This window comes from Antennarius striatus, chromosome 6, assembly GCF_040054535.1.
Source record: "Antennarius striatus isolate MH-2024 chromosome 6, ASM4005453v1, whole genome shotgun sequence".
Classification (NCBI taxonomy): domain Eukaryota; kingdom Metazoa; phylum Chordata; class Actinopteri; order Lophiiformes; family Antennariidae; genus Antennarius; species Antennarius striatus.
In genome coordinates this window covers 23546221-23569932 of record NC_090781.1, presented here as the reverse complement: position 1 = coordinate 23569932, position 23712 = coordinate 23546221, and the positions used below count along the sequence as shown (strand labels likewise).

Here is a 23712-nt window from a genome sequence, read left to right as displayed (position 1 = left end):
ATTCAAAAAACTAATATTTGGTAATCAGCTGATTTTGGCGAATAAAGTTCAGCCTTTTGTTTCCTTTGGGGAAAAGCTGAATCACCGGAGAGCGATCACAGCGCTAAATTAGTCGCATTCACCAAAAGGTCCTTCTTGAAGGCGTCATGATCGGCGGTGGCGAGCTGCCTGAAGGTGTCCTCCACCAGGTGAGTTCGTCTCAGAGTCAGATAGAAGACCATAGCCTGCGCAGCGCGTGTATGTTCCCCCTGGAGCTTTTCAGGCTGAGGCATACAGTTATCGACAAAAGGCAGCAACTTCTGTCATTTCAGATGAAACAGAAAGAGATTAATTAATTTCATGAATTTTTTTTTCACGAATGACCTATTTTGAATCCATACTGTACCTGCAGATATGCAGAGATGTTGAAGACTGCTACCTTGCAATCCAGTGTGAACACAAATGGGTAGCGGCAAAAAGTAACAGCCGAGTCGGCATCATTCTATAAGAACACATCACATGACTCACTTTCAGCAAAAAAAAAAAAAAAGAATCTAATGAGACAGATTCAAACTTTCATAAAGTGCTGCACCACTTCTAACTGTATCGTAACTGCTCACCGTTTCCTTCCCTTTCATAAATTCCCACCAAAGAGTGACGTCCACCACCGGATCCACATTACCAACGAGTTCCTTGACATAAAAGGTGCTCAGTGGGACTTTGTAAGACTTTCCAACTTTGTTTGCCTGTCAAGAAAAAAAAAAGAATTCAGAGGAAAACTCTTAAGAACAACACAGAGCTTCCTGTCTGGGTAACTAATTTTATCTCTTATCAGGTCTCAGTGAAAATGAAATCAACCACAGCACTGACTTTGTAGAGCAGCTTCAGGGCCTCCAGCAGGTATTTCACTCCTGGTTGGTGGGATTGCAGTAGGCCAGTTGTCAGCATGAAGGCCAGGGCGTTTCTGAAAACCAATATTTGCCTCAATAATATGGAGGGTGAGACAGACGACCACCATTCTCCTGCAGAAACAAACACACACAACACAGTCACCATGTAGACGTCCTTTAGTGACGTGTTTTCCTACAGAACAAAGTGACAATAAGTTGTGTACTTAGAGTTTTCAGAGTCCTCTCATTTAGGTCTGCGAGAACAACAGCCAGGGGCAACACGCCCTTTATGACGCTACTGTCCTCTTGGAATAGAGGGCAGGTCAGCAAGACCAGGAGGATCTCTGGACATTTCAGGTCTTTACGGGAAGCCACAAGCAAGTCAATCAGGGTTCCAACGTTTATCTAGACAGGAAAAGATCTATGAGATGACACATTGTCTTTATATATCTGCAGGATGAATCGTGTTTATAAAAAAACTCATTCACTGATTCGTTGATCCACGATGTTGCCAGGAGCTGGTCGAACGCTTGGCTCGCGGCCTCCAGGTCCACGGTCATCGCTCCTGCTTCTAACGGCGGCCCGCTGGTAGCAAATCCAAAGCATTGAAAATCAGAATCATTCAGAATCGGTTCTTTTCCTTTCATGTCAGCACAAAAAGAACTTACGGCGCCTTTGTGAAACTTCCCACCAGACTTGAACCTGTCAGAAACATTGCATATAATTCCCTGTTGATTAAAAAAATAGAGATGGCTTGTTAGAATCATTCATACGCCCCATCTGACCTCAGCTAAAATACAGTTTGCACAGAAAAGAATGAACCCGTTAGCCTTGTCGTTGCCATGATGCATCGTCTGCCACTTTTTTAGTTTTGCCTCATCCAGCCGTCCAGTTATTTGTCCTCGGTCCAAACTCTTTGAAGACAAATATTTCGTGAGGAAATTTTTTTTCTAGACTTTAGAACTCTACTGAATTTTCAAAAGTGGTACACCAAATACAGAGAAGATCAAATGGGCTTCAACATGTTACCTGCACAGGTGACGTGTAAGCGAAACTTGCATTCCACCCAGCCAGTATTTTTAAGTCTGTGTACAAAAATAAGAAAGGTGATCTTAACCTTCAAGATTTTTGTTTGATTTAGTTCTTCCAACTCGAAACTTTATTCAACTTTTAACAATCATAACTCTGAAAGTTTTCTCATGGATAGTTAACCCTTTCTATACATGCATACCTTTAGGTTTGGCTGCAGCATCAGTGACCCATGGAAGCTGTACCAGAGCAGGAACCAGACTGTCCTCTGGTTGTCCTGTTCCAGTTTGGCCTTTTGCCCCATTTCCAAAAGCCCAGAGCTGGTCAGAGGAGCCCAACACCAGAGTGTGACGCCTGGGAACGATTGTCAAATGTGTCAAAAGTCACTTTCTTAAATTAAAACTAAATTTACGTGTTCGCTGGGTTTTTACCTGCCACATGAAATCTGCGTGGCGGGCCCTCCCAGACCTTCAACTAATCTGGGTCTCAGTTCGTCAGTTGTGGAGTTGTGGCCGAGCTGACCGTAGCGACCCTCTCCAAATGTGAAAACTTTGCCATCCTAGAAATCACATCTCAGTTATGTCTGATTCCGTGACTCAACACCAACACATGCCACAGGAAATTATCCTGGACGGCTGGCAAGGTTTGTACCTTTGTTAAGGCAGCAGAGTGCGCCTCTCCACAGCTTAAGAAGGAGACCCCCAGAGGTCTGAGGGCAGGAACCATACAGACGTTGAACCTGCCTGTTGTAGACAGGAAATAAGCACTCATTTAACATATCACCACTCCCAGCATAGTACACCTGGAAGTGACATGTCCTACGTTCCTTTAATGAGACAATGAACAAGATTTGCATCATCTCTGAACACAACAACATAATTTTACACTTTAATCTTTCACAATAAAAGAACATTTTTGTTCAGCTGATGTGCAGCAACTCTGAAATTTTAAACCAATGAGCTGCCTCTGTACTGTGATCTAGTTCTGAATAATATGAGCAAGTCAAGGTACCATTCTTGTCCACCCTGTTGAGCCCCAGCTGGCCAGAATTATTGGCCCCGCAGCAGTACACCAGGCCTGGGAGGGTGAGGAACAGAGAGTGGGTCGCTCCGGCTGAAATCTGAGTCACCGCTACCCCATAGAGAGCGCGCAAAAGTACAGGCGTGAACTGTTTTGGCACCTCCTTGCCCAGACCCAGCTGGCCATGGCTGTTGAAACCCCATGTGAGAACGTCTCCTCCTGGCAAAGACACAAAATGAAGGTTGAACATTTTTTTCTTTAACTTCAAGACGGGGCTTTTTTTTTTTTTAGATGTGCACAGTTCTTGATGAAAAATCAGCAATGTTTGGTGGATGGTAGACAATCTAAACCTAACCCTAATCCAAGCTTCAAACCTGAGATTATTATCATAATCTTGGAGATTCGTCATTGGAAGATCACCATAATAAAGTTTGTTTCGACGACCAATCACAGTAAATTCTCATTACATGGTGTGCCTTACATTAGTATTTTCATTTCTTGGTGATTTATGATTTTTGAAAAATGTCAAAAATGTTCTGATTCTCAAATTGTCTTTATCCTGCTTTTTGTCATATACCTTTAGTTAAAACCAGAGAGTGAGTGTTTCCACAAGCAACCTGGATCACTTTCAACGGCACTGGAATGGGAACCTGCCTGCATGTTGGAGAACAGGTTAGAAGGAAAAATCAGACTTCTTAAAACAAGTATGAACATTTAGATTGACAACAAGCTGGGATCTTGCCTTGGTGTGTCACAGTCAAAAAGCTGATGTGGTGGCATGCCTAGCTGTCCATCTGCGCTCGCCCCCCAGGAGAAAACATGTCCACTCCCACACAGAACCAGACTGTGATCCTGACCGCAGGCCATCCGCACCACATCACTAATCCCCACCACACGACCTTATACATGGTGAGAAAAAAATCACAAAACCCCACTCAGCTCATGACACTGAAAAACTTCTTTTTAGTTGATCAGCCAAAAAAATGTTGGTTGCTCAGTCCTAAAAAAAAATTTTGTCAGTCGGTCGGTCTAAAAAATTTTTTTTCAACTGGTCAGTCTAAAAAGAAGTTTTTAGTTGGTCGGTCTAAAAAATTTTTTTGGTTGGTCGTTCTAAAAAAATATTTTTGGCCAGTCGGTCAGAAAAAAAAAAAATTTGGGCCAGTCGGTCGAACAGAAAATTTTTTTTCAACCTTTTAGTCAGTCAGTCTAAAAAAAATGTTTTTCAACCGGTCATTCCAAAAATTTTGCAACTGGCCAGTCGGTTACTTTTAGGGTGGTTGATCTAAAAAAAATTGGTCAGTTGGTTGGTCAGTCTAAAAACATTTGTTTAACCGGTCGGTCGATCCGAAAAAAAAAAAAAAATTGGGGCCAGTCAGTTGGTCTAAAAAAATGTATTTAGCCGATCAGTTAATTTCGAAAAAAAAAATTGGGCCTGTCGGTTGGTCTAAAAAGTTTTTTCAGTCAGTCGGCCTAAAACATCTTTTTTGGTCGGTTGACCTGAAAAATTATTTTTTGGTTGGTTGATCTGAAAAAAAAATTTGGCCAGTCGCTCTGTCAGAATTTTTTTTTTTTGTCAGTTGGTCGGTCTAAAAAACATTTTCAACCAGTCCTAAAACAAGTTTTTCAACCGATTGGGTGGTCAGTGTAAAAATTTTTTTGGCAACTTTTTTTGTTGGTCGATCTAAAAAAAATTTTTTGGGTTGGTTGGTCCTAAAAAAAAATTTCGGCCTGTCAGTCAGTCACAAAAAAATTTTTTTTTTCGATCGACGAGTTGGTCGATCTAAAAAAATGTTTTGTATTGGTCGGCCTACAGAATTTTTTTCAGTCGGTCAATATGAAAATAATTTTTTTGATCGGTTGGTCCGGAAAAAAAAAAATTGGGCCGGTTGTCAGTCAGAATTTTTTTTTCTTTCGATGGACAAGTGGGTCGATCTCAAAAAATGTTTTGTATTGGTCGGCCTACAGAATTTTTTTCTGTTGGTCGATCTGAAAAAAAATTTTTTTGGTCGGTTGGTCCGAAAAAAAAAATTTTGGCCGTTCGGTTGGTCAAAAAAAAAAAAAATTTTGGCCGGTCGGTTGGTCAGAATTTTTTTTTTCAATCAACGGGTCAGTCAATCTACAAAAATTTTTGTTGGGTAGTTGGTCTAAAAGATTTTTTTTGGTCGGTCAGTTTGAATAAATTTTTTTGGTTGTTTGGGCCAAAAAAAATGTTTTCGACTGGTCGTTGGTCAGAAATGTTTTTTCTTTCGATCGACAAGTCGGTCAATCTAAAAAAAATTTTTGTATCAGTCGGCCTAAAGAATTCTTTTCTGTCAGTTGATCTGAAAAAAATTGTTTTTGGTCGGTTGGTCCGAAAAAAAAAATTTGGGCCGGTCGGTCGGTCTAAAAAAATTTTTTTTCAACTGGTCAGTCTAAAAAGAAGTTTTTAGTTGGTTGGTCTAAAAAAATTTTTTGGTTGGTTGTTCTAAAAAATATTTTTTGGCCAGTCAGTCGGTCCGAAAAAAAAAAAAAATTGGGCCAGTCGGTCGAACAGAAATTTTTTTTTTTGACCTGTCACTCCAAAAATTTTGCAACTGGCCAGCCGGTTACTTTTAGGGTGGTTGATCTACAAAAAATTTTGGGGTTGGTCAGTCTAAAAAATTTGTTTTAGTCGGTCGGCCTACAAAATTTTTTTTGGTTGGTCAGTCTAAAAAACTATATTTAACCGGTTGGTTGATCCGAAGAAAAAAAATTGGGGCCAGTTGGTTGGTCAAAAAGTTTATTTTGGTCGGTCGGCCTAAAACATTTTATTTGGTCGGTCAATCTGAAAAAATTTTTTGGTTGGTTGATCTGAAAAAAAAATTTGGCCAGTCGCTCAGTCAGAATTGTTTTTTTTTTTACCTGTCAGTCAGTCGGTCTTAAAAACATTTTTCAACCAATTGGTCAGTCAGTGTAAAAAAAATTTTTGTCGATCGACTGGTCGGTCGATCTAAAAAATTTTTTTGGGGTCGGTTGGCCTAATAATTGTTTTGGGTTGGTCAGCCAAAAAATGTTCTTCGGTCGTTCGATCTGAAAAAATTTTTTTTTGCTCGGTTGGTCAGAAAAACTTTTTTTTCAATCGATGGGTCGGTCAATCTGAAAAAAAATTTTTGGGTGGTCGGTTTCGATTGACAAGTCGGTCGATCAAAGAAATTTTTTTGTATCGGTCGTCCTAAAGAATTCTTTTCTGTCAGTCGATCTGAAAAAAATTGTTCTTGGTCGGTTGGTCTGAAAAAAAAATTTCGGCCGATTGGTCGGTCACAAAAAATTTTTTTTTTTATCGACGGGTTGGTCGATCTAAACACTTTTCCGGTCGGTCGATATGAAAACATTTTATTTGGTTAGTTGATCTGAAAATAAAAAATTGGCCAGTCTGTCAGTCACAATTTTTTTTCGATCGACCAGTCAGTTGATCTAAAACGTGTTTGGTGGGTGGTCGGTAAAAAAAATATTTTTTGGTCGGTCTAAAAAAATTTTTTTTGGGTGGTCGGTCAGTCTGAAAAAAAAACTGGGGTCAGTCTATATGAAAAAATGGGGTCAGTCTATATGAAAAGAAATTTTGTATCAGTGGTCCTAAAGAATTCTTTTCTGTCAGTCAATCTGAAAAAAATTGTTTTTGGTCGGTTGGTCCGAAAAAATAAAATTTCGGCCGATTGGTTGGTCACCAAAAAAATTTTTTTTCGGTCGGTCGATATGAAACAAATTGTTGTGGTTAGTTGATCTGAAAATAATAAATTGGCCAGTCTGTCGGTCACAATTTTTTTTCGATCGACCGGTCAGTCAATCTGAAACAGTTTTGGGGGAGGGTTGGACTTAAAAATGTCTTTGGTTTGGTATGTCTAAAAAAAGTTTTGGGGGTCGGTCGGCCTAAAAATGTTTTTTCAGTCGGTCGATATGAAAACATTTTTATTGGTTGGTTGATCTGAAAAAAGAAATTGGCAAGTCTGTCGGTCACAATTTTTTTTTTTTTTATCGACCGGTCAGTTGATCTAAAACATGTTTGGGGGGTGGTCGGTCTAAAAAATATTTTTGGGTCGGTCTAAAACATTTTTTTTGGATGGTCTGTCTAAAAAATTTTTTTGGGTCGGTGTAAAAAAAATTTTTGGGGTGGTCGGTCAGTCCAAAAAAAAAATTTGGGTCAGTCGGTCAATCTAAAAAAATTTCTTTGGTTTGGTATGTCTAAAAAAATGTTTTTTCGGTCGGTCGATATGAAAAAAATTTTTTTGGTTAGTTGATCTGAAAAAAAAAATTGGCCAGTCAGTTGGTCACAAAATTATTTTTTTTAATCGACCGGTCAGTCGATCTAAAACATGTAAAAAAAATTTTTGGATCGGTGTAAAAAAATTTCTTTGGGTGGTCGGTCAGTCCGAAAAAAAAAATTTGGGTCAGTCGGTCGATCTAAAAAAATTTTTTGGGTCGGTAGACCTGAAAAAAAATTTTTTGGTTAATTGATCTGAAAAAAAAAATTGGTAAGTCAGTCGGTCGATATAAAAAAATTTTTTGTATCGGTGGTCCTAAAGAATTCTTTTCTGTCAATTGATCTGAAAAAAATTGTTTTTGGTTGGTTGGTCCGAAAGAATTCTTTTCTGTCAGTCGATCTGAAAAAAATTGTTTTTGGTCGGTTGGTCCGAAAAAATAAAATTTCGGCCGATTGGTTGGTCACAAAAAAAAAATTTTTTTCGGTCGGTTGATATGAGAAAACTTTTTTATTGGTTGGTTGATCTGAAAAAGAAAAAATTGGCCAGTCTGTCAGTCACAATTTTTTGTTTTTGTATCAACCGGTCAGTCGATCTAAAACATGTTTGGGGGGTGGTTGGTCTAAAAAATATTTTTGGGTCGGTCTAAAAAAATTTCGGTCAGTCCGAAAAAAAAATTTGGGTCAGTCGGTCGATCTAACAAATGTTTTGGGGTTGGTCTGTCTAAAAACAGTTTTTGGGGTCAGTTGGCCTAAAAAAATTTTTTCAGTCGGTAGATCCGAAAAAAAAAATTGGCCAGTCAGTTGGTCACAAAATTATTTTTTTTCGATCAACGGTCAGTCAATGTAAAACAGTTTTGGGGGATGGTCGGTCTTAAAAATTTCTTTGGTTTGGTATGTCTAAAAAAATTTTTGGGGGTCGCTCGGGCTAAAAATGTTTTTTCGGTCGGTCGATATGAAAAAATTTTTTTGGTTAGTTGATCTGAAAAAAAAAATTGGCAAGTCTGTCGGTCACAATTTTTTTTAAAAATTTTATTGACCGGTCAGTTGTTCTAAAGCATGTTTGGTGGGTGGTCAGTCTAAAAAATTTTTTTGGTCGGTCAGTCTAAAATAAAATTTTTTGGGGTGGTCGGTCAGTCCGAAAAAAAAGATTTGGGTCAGTCAGTCGATCTATAAAATTTTTTGGGGTTGGCCTGTCAAAAAATTGGCCAGTCTGTCAGTCACAATTTTTTTTTTTTTGTATCGACCGGCCAGTCGATCTAAAACATGTTTGGGGGGTGGTCGGTCTAAAAAATATTTTTGGGTCGGTATAAAAAAATGTTTTTGGATGGTCGGTCAGTCTGAAAAAAAAATTTGGGTCAGTCGGTCGATCTAAAAAATTTTTTGGGGTTGGTCTGTCTAAAAACACTTTTTTGGGTCAGTTGGCCTAAAAAAATTTTTTCGGTCGGTAGATCTGAAAAAAAATTTTTTTGGTTAGTTGATCTGAAAAAAAAAAAATTGGCCAGTCAGTTGTTCACAAAATTATTTTTTTTCGATCGACCGGTCAGTCAATCAAAAACATGTTTGGGGGATGGTCGGTCTTAAAAATTTCTTTGGTTTGGTATGTCTAAAAAACTTTTTGGGGGTTGGTCGGCCGAAGAAAAAATTTTCAGTCGGTCGATATGAAAAAATTTTTTTGGGTCGGTTGATCCGAAAAAAAAAAAATTGTGGCCAGTCTGTCGGTCACAATTTTTTTTTTTTGGATCGACCGGTCAGGTGTTCTAAAGCATGTTTGGTGGGTGGTCAGTCTAAAAAAATTTTTTTGGGGTGGTCGGTCAGTCCGAAAAAGAAAATTTGGGTCAGTCAGTCGATCTATAAAATTTTTTGGGGATGGCCTGTCTAAAAATTTTTTTGGGTCAGTCGCCTAAAAATTTTTTGTCGGTCGGTCGGTCCGAAAAAATAAAATTTCGGCCGATTGGTTTGTCACAAAAAAAAACTTTTCGGTCGGTCAATCTGAAAAATTTTTTTTTGATTAGTTGATCTGAAGATAAAAAAATTTCGCCACTCAATCGGTCACAAAATTATTTTTTTTCGATCGACCGGTCGGTCAATCGAAAACATGTTTGGGGGGTGGTCGGTCTTAAACATTTCTTTGGTTTGGTATGTATAAAAACATTTTTTGGGGTTGGTCGGCCTAAAAATGTTTTTAGGTCGGTCGATATGAAAAATTTTTTTTGGGTTGGTTGATCTAAAAAAAAAATTGTCCAGTCTGTCAGTCACAATTTTTTTTTTTTAATCGACCAGTCAGTCGATCTTAAACATGTTTGGGGTTTGGTCGGTCTTAAAAATGTCATTGGTTTGGTATGTCTAAAAAAAGTTTTGGGGGTCGGTCGGCCTAAAAATGTTTTTTCGGTCAGTCGATATGAAAAAAATTTTTTTTGGTTAGTTGATCTGAAAAAAAAAAAAATTGGCCAGTCAATCGGTCACAAAAATTTTTTTTTTCGATCGACCGGTCGGTCAATCAAAAACATGTTTGGGGGGTGGTCGGTCTTAAAAATTTCTTTGGTTTGGTATGTATAAAAACATTTTTTGGGGTCGGTCGGCCTAAAAATGTTTTTTCGGTCGGTCGATATGAAAATTTTTTTTTGTGTTGGTTGATCTGAAAAAAAAAAATTGTCCAGTCTGTCAGTCACAATTTTTTTTTTTTAATCGACCAGTCAGTCAATCTTAAACATGTTTGGGGGGCGGTCGGTCTTAAAAATTTCTTTGGTTTGGTATGTCTAAAAATCTTTTTGGGGGTCGGTCGGCCTAAAAATCTTTTTATAGTCGGTCGATATGAAAAAAAATTTTTGGGGTGGTCGGTCAGTCCGAAAAAAAAAAATTTTTTTTGGGGTGGTCGGTCAGTCCGAAAAAAAAAATTTGGGTCAGTCAGTCGATCTATAAAATTTTTTGGGGTTGGCCTGTCTAAAAAATTTTTTTGGGTCAGTCGCTTAAAATTTTTTTGTCGGTCGGCCGGTCCGAAAAAATAAAATTTCGGCCGATTGGTTGGTCACAAAAAAATTTTTTTTTTCGGTCGGTCGATATGAAAAAATTTTTTTGGTTAGTTGATCTGAAGAAAAAAAAATTGGCCAGTCAATCGGTCACAAAATTCTTTTTTTTCGATCGACCGGTCGGTCAATCAAAAACATGTTTGGGGGGTGGTCGGTCTAAAAAATATTTTTGGGTCGGTCTAAAACATTTTTTTTGGATGGTCTGTCTAAAAAATTTTTTTGGGTCGGTGTAAAAAAAATTTTTGGGGTGGTCGGTCAGTCCAAAAAAAAAATTTGGGTCAGTCGGTCAATCTAAAAAAATTTCTTTGGTTTGGTATGTCTAAAAAAATGTTTTTTCGGTCGGTCGATATGAAAAAAATTTTTTTGGTTAGTTGATCTGAAAAAAAAAATTGGCCAGTCAGTTGGTCACAAAATTATTTTTTTTAATCGACCGGTCAGTCGATCTAAAACATGTAAAAAAAATTTTTGGATCGGTGTAAAAAAATTTCTTTGGGTGGTCGGTCAGTCCGAAAAAAAAAATTTGGGTCAGTCGGTCGATCTAAAAAAATTTTTTGGGTCGGTAGACCTGAAAAAAAATTTTTTGGTTAATTGATCTGAAAAAAAAAATTGGTAAGTCAGTCGGTCGATATAAAAAAATTTTTTGTATCGGTGGTCCTAAAGAATTCTTTTCTGTCAATTGATCTGAAAAAAATTGTTTTTGGTTGGTTGGTCCGAAAGAATTCTTTTCTGTCAGTCGATCTGAAAAAAATTGTTTTTGGTCGGTTGGTCCGAAAAAATAAAATTTCGGCCGATTGGTTGGTCACAAAAAAAAAATTTTTTTCGGTCGGTTGATATGAGAAAACTTTTTTATTGGTTGGTTGATCTGAAAAAGAAAAAATTGGCCAGTCTGTCAGTCACAATTTTTTGTTTTTGTATCAACCGGTCAGTCGATCTAAAACATGTTTGGGGGGTGGTTGGTCTAAAAAATATTTTTGGGTCGGTCTAAAAAAATTTCGGTCAGTCCGAAAAAAAAATTTGGGTCAGTCGGTCGATCTAACAAATGTTTTGGGGTTGGTCTGTCTAAAAACAGTTTTTGGGGTCAGTTGGCCTAAAAAAATTTTTTCAGTCGGTAGATCCGAAAAAAAAAATTGGCCAGTCAGTTGGTCACAAAATTATTTTTTTTCGATCAACGGTCAGTCAATGTAAAACAGTTTTGGGGGATGGTCGGTCTTAAAAATTTCTTTGGTTTGGTATGTCTAAAAAAATTTTTGGGGGTCGCTCGGGCTAAAAATGTTTTTTCGGTCGGTCGATATGAAAAAATTTTTTTGGTTAGTTGATCTGAAAAAAAAAATTGGCAAGTCTGTCGGTCACAATTTTTTTTAAAAATTTTATTGACCGGTCAGTTGTTCTAAAGCATGTTTGGTGGGTGGTCAGTCTAAAAAATTTTTTTGGTCGGTCAGTCTAAAATAAAATTTTTTGGGGTGGTCGGTCAGTCCGAAAAAAAAGATTTGGGTCAGTCAGTCGATCTATAAAATTTTTTGGGGTTGGCCTGTCAAAAAATTGGCCAGTCTGTCAGTCACAATTTTTTTTTTTTTGTATCGACCGGCCAGTCGATCTAAAACATGTTTGGGGGGTGGTCGGTCTAAAAAATATTTTTGGGTCGGTATAAAAAAATGTTTTTGGATGGTCGGTCAGTCTGAAAAAAAAATTTGGGTCAGTCGGTCGATCTAAAAAATTTTTTGGGGTTGGTCTGTCTAAAAACACTTTTTTGGGTCAGTTGGCCTAAAAAAATTTTTTCGGTCGGTAGATCTGAAAAAAAATTTTTTTGGTTAGTTGATCTGAAAAAAAAAAAATTGGCCAGTCAGTTGTTCACAAAATTATTTTTTTTCGATCGACCGGTCAGTCAATCAAAAACATGTTTGGGGGATGGTCGGTCTTAAAAATTTCTTTGGTTTGGTATGTCTAAAAAACTTTTTGGGGGTTGGTCGGCCGAAGAAAAAATTTTCAGTCGGTCGATATGAAAAAATTTTTTTGGGTCGGTTGATCCGAAAAAAAAAAATTGTGGCCAGTCTGTCGGTCACAATTTTTTTTTTTTGGATCGACCGGTCAGGTGTTCTAAAGCATGTTTGGTGGGTGGTCAGTCTAAAAAAATTTTTTTGGGGTGGTCGGTCAGTCCGAAAAAGAAAATTTGGGTCAGTCAGTCGATCTATAAAATTTTTTGGGGATGGCCTGTCTAAAAATTTTTTTGGGTCAGTCGCCTAAAAATTTTTTGTCGGTCGGTCGGTCCGAAAAAATAAAATTTCGGCCGATTGGTTTGTCACAAAAAAAAACTTTTCGGTCGGTCAATCTGAAAAATTTTTTTTTGATTAGTTGATCTGAAGATAAAAAAATTTCGCCACTCAATCGGTCACAAAATTATTTTTTTTCGATCGACCGGTCGGTCAATCGAAAACATGTTTGGGGGGTGGTCGGTCTTAAACATTTCTTTGGTTTGGTATGTATAAAAACATTTTTTGGGGTTGGTCGGCCTAAAAATGTTTTTAGGTCGGTCGATATGAAAAATTTTTTTTGGGTTGGTTGATCTAAAAAAAAAATTGTCCAGTCTGTCAGTCACAATTTTTTTTTTTTAATCGACCAGTCAGTCGATCTTAAACATGTTTGGGGTTTGGTCGGTCTTAAAAATGTCATTGGTTTGGTATGTCTAAAAAAAGTTTTGGGGGTCGGTCGGCCTAAAAATGTTTTTTCGGTCAGTCGATATGAAAAAAATTTTTTTTGGTTAGTTGATCTGAAAAAAAAAAAAATTGGCCAGTCAATCGGTCACAAAAATTTTTTTTTTCGATCGACCGGTCGGTCAATCAAAAACATGTTTGGGGGGTGGTCGGTCTTAAAAATTTCTTTGGTTTGGTATGTATAAAAACATTTTTTGGGGTCGGTCGGCCTAAAAATGTTTTTTCGGTCGGTCGATATGAAAATTTTTTTTTGTGTTGGTTGATCTGAAAAAAAAAAATTGTCCAGTCTGTCAGTCACAATTTTTTTTTTTTAATCGACCAGTCAGTCAATCTTAAACATGTTTGGGGGGCGGTCGGTCTTAAAAATTTCTTTGGTTTGGTATGTCTAAAAATCTTTTTGGGGGTCGGTCGGCCTAAAAATCTTTTTATAGTCGGTCGATATGAAAAAAAATTTTTGGGGTGGTCGGTCAGTCCGAAAAAAAAAAATTTTTTTTGGGGTGGTCGGTCAGTCCGAAAAAAAAAATTTGGGTCAGTCAGTCGATCTATAAAATTTTTTGGGGTTGGCCTGTCTAAAAAATTTTTTTGGGTCAGTCGCTTAAAATTTTTTTGTCGGTCGGCCGGTCCGAAAAAATAAAATTTCGGCCGATTGGTTGGTCACAAAAAAATTTTTTTTTTCGGTCGGTCGATATGAAAAAATTTTTTTGGTTAGTTGATCTGAAGAAAAAAAAATTGGCCAGTCAATCGGTCACAAAATTCTTTTTTTTCGATCGACCGGTCGGTCAATCAAAAACATGTTTGGGGGGTGGTCGGTCTAAAAAATATTTTTGGGTCGGTCTAAAACATTTTTTTTGGATGGTCTGTCTAAAAAATTTTTTTGGGTCGGTGTAAAAAAAATTTTTGGGGTGGTCGGTCAGTCCAAAAAAAAAATTTGGGTCAGTCGGTCAATCTAAAAAAATTTCTTTGGTTTGGTATGTCTAAAAAAATGTTTTTTCGGTCGGTCGATATGAAAAAAATTTTTTTGGTTAGTTGATCTGAAAAAAAAAATTGGCCAGTCAGTTGGTCACAAAATTATTTTTTTTAATCGACCGGTCAGTCGATCTAAAACATGTAAAAAAAATTTTTGGATCGGTGTAAAAAAATTTCTTTGGGTGGTCGGTCAGTCCGAAAAAAAAAATTTGGGTCAGTCGGTCGATCTAAAAAAATTTTTTGGGTCGGTAGACCTGAAAAAAAATTTTTTGGTTAATTGATCTGAAAAAAAAAATTGGTAAGTCAGTCGGTCGATATAAAAAAATTTTTTGTATCGGTGGTCCTAAAGAATTCTTTTCTGTCAATTGATCTGAAAAAAATTGTTTTTGGTTGGTTGGTCCGAAAGAATTCTTTTCTGTCAGTCGATCTGAAAAAAATTGTTTTTGGTCGGTTGGTCCGAAAAAATAAAATTTCGGCCGATTGGTTGGTCACAAAAAAAAAATTTTTTTCGGTCGGTTGATATGAGAAAACTTTTTTATTGGTTGGTTGATCTGAAAAAGAAAAAATTGGCCAGTCTGTCAGTCACAATTTTTTGTTTTTGTATCAACCGGTCAGTCGATCTAAAACATGTTTGGGGGGTGGTTGGTCTAAAAAATATTTTTGGGTCGGTCTAAAAAAATTTCGGTCAGTCCGAAAAAAAAATTTGGGTCAGTCGGTCGATCTAACAAATGTTTTGGGGTTGGTCTGTCTAAAAACAGTTTTTGGGGTCAGTTGGCCTAAAAAAATTTTTTCAGTCGGTAGATCCGAAAAAAAAAATTGGCCAGTCAGTTGGTCACAAAATTATTTTTTTTCGATCAACGGTCAGTCAATGTAAAACAGTTTTGGGGGATGGTCGGTCTTAAAAATTTCTTTGGTTTGGTATGTCTAAAAAAATTTTTGGGGGTCGCTCGGGCTAAAAATGTTTTTTCGGTCGGTCGATATGAAAAAATTTTTTTGGTTAGTTGATCTGAAAAAAAAAATTGGCAAGTCTGTCGGTCACAATTTTTTTTAAAAATTTTATTGACCGGTCAGTTGTTCTAAAGCATGTTTGGTGGGTGGTCAGTCTAAAAAATTTTTTTGGTCGGTCAGTCTAAAATAAAATTTTTTGGGGTGGTCGGTCAGTCCGAAAAAAAAGATTTGGGTCAGTCAGTCGATCTATAAAATTTTTTGGGGTTGGCCTGTCAAAAAATTGGCCAGTCTGTCAGTCACAATTTTTTTTTTTTTGTATCGACCGGCCAGTCGATCTAAAACATGTTTGGGGGGTGGTCGGTCTAAAAAATATTTTTGGGTCGGTATAAAAAAATGTTTTTGGATGGTCGGTCAGTCTGAAAAAAAAATTTGGGTCAGTCGGTCGATCTAAAAAATTTTTTGGGGTTGGTCTGTCTAAAAACACTTTTTTGGGTCAGTTGGCCTAAAAAAATTTTTTCGGTCGGTAGATCTGAAAAAAAATTTTTTTGGTTAGTTGATCTGAAAAAAAAAAAATTGGCCAGTCAGTTGTTCACAAAATTATTTTTTTTCGATCGACCGGTCAGTCAATCAAAAACATGTTTGGGGGATGGTCGGTCTTAAAAATTTCTTTGGTTTGGTATGTCTAAAAAACTTTTTGGGGGTTGGTCGGCCGAAGAAAAAATTTTCAGTCGGTCGATATGAAAAAATTTTTTTGGGTCGGTTGATCCGAAAAAAAAAAAATTGTGGCCAGTCTGTCGGTCACAATTTTTTTTTTTTGGATCGACCGGTCAGGTGTTCTAAAGCATGTTTGGTGGGTGGTCAGTCTAAAAAAATTTTTTTGGGGTGGTCGGTCAGTCCGAAAAAGAAAATTTGGGTCAGTCAGTCGATCTATAAAATTTTTTGGGGATGGCCTGTCTAAAAATTTTTTTGGGTCAGTCGCCTAAAAATTTTTTGTCGGTCGGTCGGTCCGAAAAAATAAAATTTCGGCCGATTGGTTTGTCACAAAAAAAAACTTTTCGGTCGGTCAATCTGAAAAATTTTTTTTTGATTAGTTGATCTGAAGATAAAAAAATTTCGCCACTCAATCGGTCACAAAATTATTTTTTTTCGATCGACCGGTCGGTCAATCGAAAACATGTTTGGGGGGTGGTCGGTCTTAAACATTTCTTTGGTTTGGTATGTATAAAAACATTTTTTGGGGTTGGTCGGCCTAAAAATGTTTTTAGGTCGGTCGATATGAAAAATTTTTTTTGGGTTGGTTGATCTAAAAAAAAAATTGTCCAGTCTGTCAGTCACAATTTTTTTTTTTTAATCGACCAGTCAGTCGATCTTAAACATGTTTGGGGTTTGGTCGGTCTTAAAAATGTCATTGGTTTGGTATGTCTAAAAAAAGTTTTGGGGGTCGGTCGGCCTAAAAATGTTTTTTCGGTCAGTCGATATGAAAAAAATTTTTTTTGGTTAGTTGATCTGAAAAAAAAAAAAATTGGCCAGTCAATCGGTCACAAAAATTTTTTTTTTCGATCGACCGGTCGGTCAATCAAAAACATGTTTGGGGGGTGGTCGGTCTTAAAAATTTCTTTGGTTTGGTATGTATAAAAACATTTTTTGGGGTCGGTCGGCCTAAAAATGTTTTTTCGGTCGGTCGATATGAAAATTTTTTTTTGTGTTGGTTGATCTGAAAAAAAAAAATTGTCCAGTCTGTCAGTCACAATTTTTTTTTTTTAATCGACCAGTCAGTCAATCTTAAACATGTTTGGGGGGCGGTCGGTCTTAAAAATTTCTTTGGTTTGGTATGTCTAAAAATCTTTTTGGGGGTCGGTCGGCCTAAAAATCTTTTTATAGTCGGTCGATATGAAAAAAAATTTTTGGGGTGGTCGGTCAGTCCGAAAAAAAAAAATTTTTTTTGGGGTGGTCGGTCAGTCCGAAAAAAAAAATTTGGGTCAGTCAGTCGATCTATAAAATTTTTTGGGGTTGGCCTGTCTAAAAAATTTTTTTGGGTCAGTCGCTTAAAATTTTTTTGTCGGTCGGCCGGTCCGAAAAAATAAAATTTCGGCCGATTGGTTGGTCACAAAAAAATTTTTTTTTTCGGTCGGTCGATATGAAAAAATTTTTTTGGTTAGTTGATCTGAAGAAAAAAAAATTGGCCAGTCAATCGGTCACAAAATTCTTTTTTTTCGATCGACCGGTCGGTCAATCAAAAACATGTTTGGGGGGTGGTCGGTCTTAAAAATTTCTTTGGTTTGGTATGTACAAAAACATTTTTTGGGGTTGGTCGGCCTAAAAATGTTTTTTTGGTCGGTCGATATGAAAAAAATTTTTTGGGTTGGTTGATCTGAAAAAAAAAATTGTCCAGTCTGTCAGTCACAATTTTTTTTTTTTAATCGACCAGTCAGTCAATCTTAAACATGTTTGGGGGGTGGTCGGTGTTAAAAATTTCTTTGGTTTGGTATGTCTAAAAATCTTTTTGGAGGTCGGTCGGCCTAAAAATCTTTTTATAGTCGGTCGATATGAAAAATTTTTTTTGGGGTGGTCGGTCAGTCCAAAAAAAAAAAATTTTTTTTGGGGTGGTCGGTAAGTCCGAAAAAAAAATTTGGGTCAGTCAGTCGATCTATAAAATTTTTTGGGGTTGGCCTGTCTAAAAAATTTTTTTTGGGTCAGTCGCTTAAAATTTTTTTGTCGGTCGGCCGGTCCGAAAAAATAAAATTTCGGCCGATTGGTTGGTCACAAAAAATTTTTTTTTTCGGTCGGTCGATATGAAAACATTTTTTTGTGTTGGTTGATCTGAAAAAAAAATTGTCCAGTCTGTCAGTCACAATTTTTTTTTTTTAATCGACCAGTCAGTCAATCTTAAACATGTTTGGGGGGTGGTCGGTCTTAAAAATTTCTTTGGTTTGGTATGTCTAAAAATCTTTTTGGGGGTCGGTCGGCCTAAAAATCTTTTTATAGTCGGTCGATATGAAAATTTTTTTTTGGGGTGGTCGGTCAGTCCGAAAAAAAAAAATTTTTTTTGGGGTGGTCGGTCAGTCCGAAAAAAAAATTTGGGTCAGTCAGTCGATCGATAAAATTTTTTGGGGTTGGCCTGTCTAAAAAATTTTTTTGGGTCAGTCGCTTAAAATTTTTTTGTCGGTCGGCCGGTCCGAAAAAATAAAATTTCGGCCGATTGGTTGGTCACAAAAAAATTTTTTTTTCGGTCGGTCGATATGAAAAAATTTTTTTTGGTTAGTTGATCTGAAAAAAAAAAAAAAATTGGCCAGTCAATCGGTCACAAATTTTTTTTTTTTCGATCGACCGGTCGGTCAATCAAAAACATGTTTGGGGGGTGGTCGGTCTTAAAAATTTCTTTGGTTTGGTATGTCTAAAAAAAGTTTTGGGGGTCGGTCGGCCTAAAAATGTTTTTTCGGTCGGTCGATATGAAAAATTTTTTTTGTGTTGGTTGATCTGAAAAAAAAAAATTGTCCAGTCTGTCAGTCACAAAATTTTTTTTTTTCGATTGACCGGTCGGTCAATCAAAAACATGTTTGGGGGGTGGTCGGTCTTAAAAATTTCTTTGGTTTGGTATGTCTAAAAATCTTTTTGGGGGTCGGTCGGCCTAAAAATCTTTTTATAGTCGGTCGATATGAAAAATTTTTTTTGGGGTGGTCGGTCAGTCCGAAAAAAAAAAATTTTTTTTGGGGTGGTCGGTCAGTCCGAAAAAAAAAATTTGGGTCAGTCAGTCGATCTATAAAATTTTTTGGGGTTGGCCTGTCTAAAAAATTTTTTTGGGTCAGTCGCCTAAAATTTTTTTGTCGGTCGGCCGGTCCGAAAAAATAAAATTTCGGCCGATTGGTTGGTCACAAAAAAAAAATTTTTTTTGGTCGGTCGATATGAAAAAATTTTTTTTGGTTAGTTGATCTGAAGAAAAAAAAATTGGCCAGTCAATCGGTCACAAAATTATTTTTTTTCGAACAACCGGTCGGTCAATCGAAAACATGTTTGGGGGGTGGTCGGTCTTAAAAATTTCTTTGGTTTGGTATGTATAAAAACATTTTTTGGGGTTGGTCGGCCTAAAAATGTTTTTTCGGTCGGTCGACATGAAAAAATTTTTTTGGGTTGCTTGATCTGAAAAAAAGAAATTGTCCAGTCTGTCAGTCACAATTTTTTTTTTTAATCGACCAGTCAGTCGATCTTAAACATGTTTAGGGGGTGGTCGGTCTTAAAAATGTCATTGGTTTGGTATGTCTAAAAAAAGTTTTGGGGGTCGGTCGGCCTAAAAATGTTTTTTCGGTCAGTCGATATGAAAAAAAATTTTTTTGGTTAGTTGATCTGAAAAAAAATAAAAAATTGGCCAGTCAATCGGTCACAAAATTTTTTTTTTTCGATCGACCGGTCGGTCAATCAAAAACATGTTTGGGGGGTGGTCGGTCTTAAAAATTTCTTTGGTTTGGTATGTCTAAAAATCTTTTTGGGGGTCGGTCGGCCTAAAAATCTTTTTATAGTCGGTCGATATGAAAAATTTTTTTTGGGGTGGCCGGTCAGTCCGAAAAAAAAAATTTTTTTTGGGGTGGTCGGTCAGTCCGAAAAAAAAAATTTGGGTCAGTCAGTCGATCTATAAAATTGTTTGGGGTTGGCCTGTCTAAAAAATTTTTTTGGGTCAGTCGCTTAAAATTTTTTTGTCGGTCGGCCGGTCCGAAAAAATAAAATTTCGGCCGATTGGTTGGTCACAAAAAAAATTTTTTTTTCGGTCGGTCGATATGAAAAAATTATTTTTGGTTAGTTGATCTGAAGAAAAAAAAATTGGCCAGTCAATCGGTCACAAAATTATTTTTTTTCGTTCGACCGGTCGGTCAATCGAAAACATGTTTGGGGGGTGGTCGGTCTTAAAAATTTCTTTGGTTTGGTATGTATAAAAACATTTTTTGGGGTTGGTCGGCCTAAAAATGTTTTTTCGGTCGGTCGACATGAAAAAATTTTTTTGGGTTGGTTGATCTGAAAAAAAAAAATTGTCCAGTCTGTCAGTCACAATTTTTTTTTTTTAATCGACCAGTCAGTCGATCTTAAACATGTTTGGGGTTTGGTCGGTCTTAAAAATGTCATTGGTTTGGTATGTCTAAAAAAAGTTTTGGGGGTCGGTCGGCCTAAAAATGTTTTTTCGGTCAGTCGATATGAAAAAAATTTTTTTTGGTTAGTTGATCTGAAAAAAAAAAAAATTGGCCAGTCAATCGGTCACAAAAATTTTTTTTTTCGATCGACCGGTCAGTCAATCAAAAACATGTTTGGGGGGTGGTCGGTCTTAAAAATTTCTTTGGTTTGGTATGTATAAAAACATTTTTTGGGGTCGGTCGGCCTAAAAATGTTTTTTCGGTCGGTCGATATGAAAAATTTTTTTTGTGTTGGTTGATCTGAAAAAAAAAAATTGTCCAGTCTGTCAGTCACAATTTTTTTTTTTTAATCGACCAGTCAGTCAATCTTAAACATGTTTGGGGGGCGGTCGGTCTTAAAAATTTCTTTGGTTTGGTATGTCTAAAAATCTTTTTGGGGGTCGGTCGGCCTAAAAATCTTTTTATAGTCGGTCGATATGAAAAATTTTTTTTGGGGTGGCCGGTCAGTCCGAAAAAAAAAATTTTTTTTGGGGTGGTCGGTCAGTCCGAAAAAAAAAATTTGGGTCAGTCAGTCGATCTATAAAATTGTTTGGGGTTGGCCTGTCTAAAAAATTTTTTTGGGTCAGTCGCTTAAAATTTTTTTGTCGGTCGGCCGGTCCGAAAAAATAAAATTTCGGCCGATTGGTTGGTCACAAAAAAAATTTTTTTTTCGGTCGGTCGATATGAAAAAATTATTTTTGGTTAGTTGATCTGAAGAAAAAAAAATTGGCCAGTCAATCGGTCACAAAATTATTTTTTTTCGTTCGACCGGTCGGTCAATCGAAAACATGTTTGGGGGGTGGTCGGTCTTAAAAATTTCTTTGGTTTGGTATGTATAAAAACATTTTTTGGGGTTGGTCGGCCTAAAAATGTTTTTTCGGTCGGTCGACATGAAAAAATTTTTTTGGGTTGGTTGATCTGAAAAAAAAAAATTGTCCAGTCTGTCAGTCACAATTTTTTTTTTTTAATCGACCAGTCAGTCGATCTTAAACATGTTTGGGGTTTGGTCGGTCTTAAAAATGTCATTGGTTTGGTATGTCTAAAAAAAGTTTTGGGGGTCGGTCGGCCTAAAAATGTTTTTTCGGTCAGTCGATATGAAAAAAATTTTTTTTGGTTAGTTGATCTGAAAAAAAAAAAAATTGGCCAGTCAATCGGTCACAAAAATTTTTTTTTTCGATCGACCGGTCAGTCAATCAAAAACATGTTTGGGGGGTGGTCGGTCTTAAAAATTTCTTTGGTTTGGTATGTATAAAAACATTTTTTGGGGTCGGTCGGCCTAAAAATGTTTTTTCGGTCGGTCGATATGAAAAATTTTTTTTGTGTTGGTTGATCTGAAAAAAAAAAATTGTCCAGTCTGTCAGTCACAATTTTTTTTTTTTAATCGACCAGTCAGTCAATCTTAAACATGTTTGGGGGGCGGTCGGTCTTAAAAATTTCTTTGGTTTGGTATGTCTAAAAATCTTTTTGGGGGTCGGTCGGCCTAAAAATCTTTTTATAGTCGGTCGATATGAAAAAAAATTTTTGGGGTGGTCGGTCAGTCCGAAAAAAAAAATTTGGGTCAGTCAGTCGATCTATAAAATTTTTTGGGGTTGGCCTGTCTAAAAAAATTTTTTTGGGTCAGTCGCCTAAAATTTTTTTGTCGGTCGGCCGGTCCGAAAAAATAAAATTTCGGCCGATTGGTTGGTCACAAAAAATTTTTTTTTTCGGTCGGTCGACATGAAAAAATTTTTTTTGGTTAGTTGATCTGAAGAAAAAAAAATTGGCCAGTCAATTGGTCACAAAATTATTTTTTTTCGATCGACCGGTCGGTCGATCGAAAACATGTTTGGGGGGTGGTCGGTCTTAAAAATTTCTTTGGTTTGGTATGTTTAAAAAAAGTTTTGGGGGTTGGTCGGCCTAAAAATGTATTTTCGGTCAGTCGATATGAAAAAAAATTTTTTGGTTAGTTGATCTGAAAAAAAAAAAAAGGCCACTAAGTCGGTCACAAAATTATTTTTTTTTCGATCGACCGGTCGGTCAATCAAATACATTTTTGGGTGGTGGTCGGTCTTAAAAATTTATTTGGTTTGGTATGTCTAAAAAAATTTTGGGGGGTAGGTCGGCCGAAAAAATTTTGGGAGGTGTGTTGGCCTAAAAAAAATTTTTCAGTCCGTCGATATGAAAATTTTTTTTTGGTTGGTTGATCTGAAAAAAAAAAAATTGGCCAGGCGGTCTGTCAGAATTTTTTTCTTTTTCGACCTACCAGTCATTCCGTCAAAAAAATTTTTTGGGTCGGTCTAAAAAAATTTTTTTGGGTCAGTTGACCGAAAAAAAATTTTTCAGTCAGTCTGGAAAAAAATTTTTTGGTTGGTCAGTCTAAAAAGATTAATTTTGGTCGGTCAGTCTAAAAAATTTTTTTGGTCGGTCGGTCTAAAAAAGTTTTTTCAGTCGGGTGGCCTTGAGAATTTTCTTTTGGTCAATCTGAAAAAAAGTGTTTTTGGATGGTTGGTTCGAAAAAAATTTTTTGGACAATTGGTCGGTGACAAAAAAATTTTTTTTTCGATTGACAGGTCGGTCAGTCTAAAACATTTTTGGGGGGTGGTTGGTCTAAAAAATTTCTTTAGGCTAGTCTGTCTAAAAAAGATTTTTGCGGTCGGTCGGCTTAAAAATTTTTTGCGGTCGGTCAATATGAAGAAATGTCTGTCGGTCCTAAATAAAAAAAATGTAGCCAGTCAGTCGGTGAGAAATTATTTTTTTTACCTGTCGGTTGGTCTAAAAAATTTTTTTTTCAACCGGTCAGTTGATTTATTATTAGACTACCTGGGGTCATTAACGTTTATCGGTCAAATGAAGGCTGGTCAGTGAAAATATTGTCTGAGATTAAACAGGTCCGTGGCGTAAAAAATGTCCAAAAGGTTCGGGGACATACAGTATATCCGTGCCCCAAAGGCCTCGCCAGCACATCGCAGGCGTAGCCTGAACTCCTAACAAGGAAATGAAACTGAAACTCGTTTTGTTTTCTTACAAAATTAAGCTGGGATGTCACTGTATTAAATTAACAAAGAAAAGTTAAATAGAATCCTCAGCCTCAACAAAAAGCACAACCTTTATTATAATGTATTACTTAATTATTATTCGTTATGTAATGCCTGAGCAGTGGAAATATACAATTTCCTCCGGGATTAATAAAGTATCTATCTATCTATCTATCTATCTATCTATCTATCTATCTATCTATCTATCTATCTATCTATCTATCTATCTATCTATCTATCTATCTATCTAATTACTGTGCGTCTGTTCTCCATATAATACCGTTATTAAATTTGTTCTCAATTACCTGGCGTTTTTTCGTCTTCACGTTTAGTTCGTCCAAGTTGTCTCAGTGAGTTGTTCCCACACGAAAAAACATTTCCACTCTTAGTGAGTAATAAAACGTGCTGGTCTCCACAGCACATATCGGCTATGACCTCATGGATCGTCCACGGTACCGGACTGAAGGCTGTCCGTGGACTGCCGGGTCCACCGGAGACGTCTCCCCAACAATACAGCGGATCCATGTCTTCACCTGGGCCGAACTGATGACCTCAAAGCTTCGGCCGTAAATACGCAGCACTGATGCTGCGTTCAGGTGTCGTCGGAGGTCTCGCAACTACCCTCGTAATTATGCACTCGAACCACTCATGTAGGAGCGTGGGACAGACTGGAGGGCACAAATGTCCAATACTGGGGGTTGTGCTCCATAGAGACCCATCGTACATTAGATTTAATCTCTAAAGGTGGTCGCTGGACACA

General features: G+C 36.9%; 1 protein-coding gene across 2 annotated transcripts in view; it reads right to left on the bottom strand.

Moving 5' to 3' along the window:
- LOC137596366 (probable E3 ubiquitin-protein ligase HERC4) overlaps positions 1-23712 on the bottom strand; it is a 26709-nt gene extending 2997 nt beyond the window's left edge. The window contains exons 1-16 of one of the 2 annotated variants that reach the window (XM_068316818.1): positions 23258-23712; positions 3661-3817; positions 3496-3572; positions 2910-3137; positions 2550-2641; positions 2330-2457; positions 2101-2252; positions 1899-1954; positions 1692-1783; positions 1538-1597; positions 1358-1454; positions 1094-1274; positions 850-1001; positions 600-725; positions 386-481; positions 123-299 (exon numbers count right to left, since the gene is read on the bottom strand). In XM_068316818.1, the coding sequence (XP_068172919.1) occupies positions 123-299; positions 386-481; positions 600-725; positions 850-1001; positions 1094-1274; positions 1358-1454; positions 1538-1597; positions 1692-1783; positions 1899-1954; positions 2101-2252; positions 2330-2457; positions 2550-2641; positions 2910-3137; positions 3496-3572; positions 3661-3817; positions 23258-23477 (2091 nt within the window). In that variant the 5' untranslated portion in view covers positions 23478-23712. Of the gene's footprint in view, positions 1-122; positions 300-385; positions 482-599; positions 726-849; positions 1002-1093; positions 1275-1357; positions 1455-1537; positions 1598-1691; positions 1784-1898; positions 1955-2100; positions 2253-2329; positions 2458-2549; positions 2642-2909; positions 3138-3495; positions 3573-3660; positions 3818-23257 lie in introns of those variants that run through there. The other variant, XM_068316819.1, reaches the window with a different exon arrangement.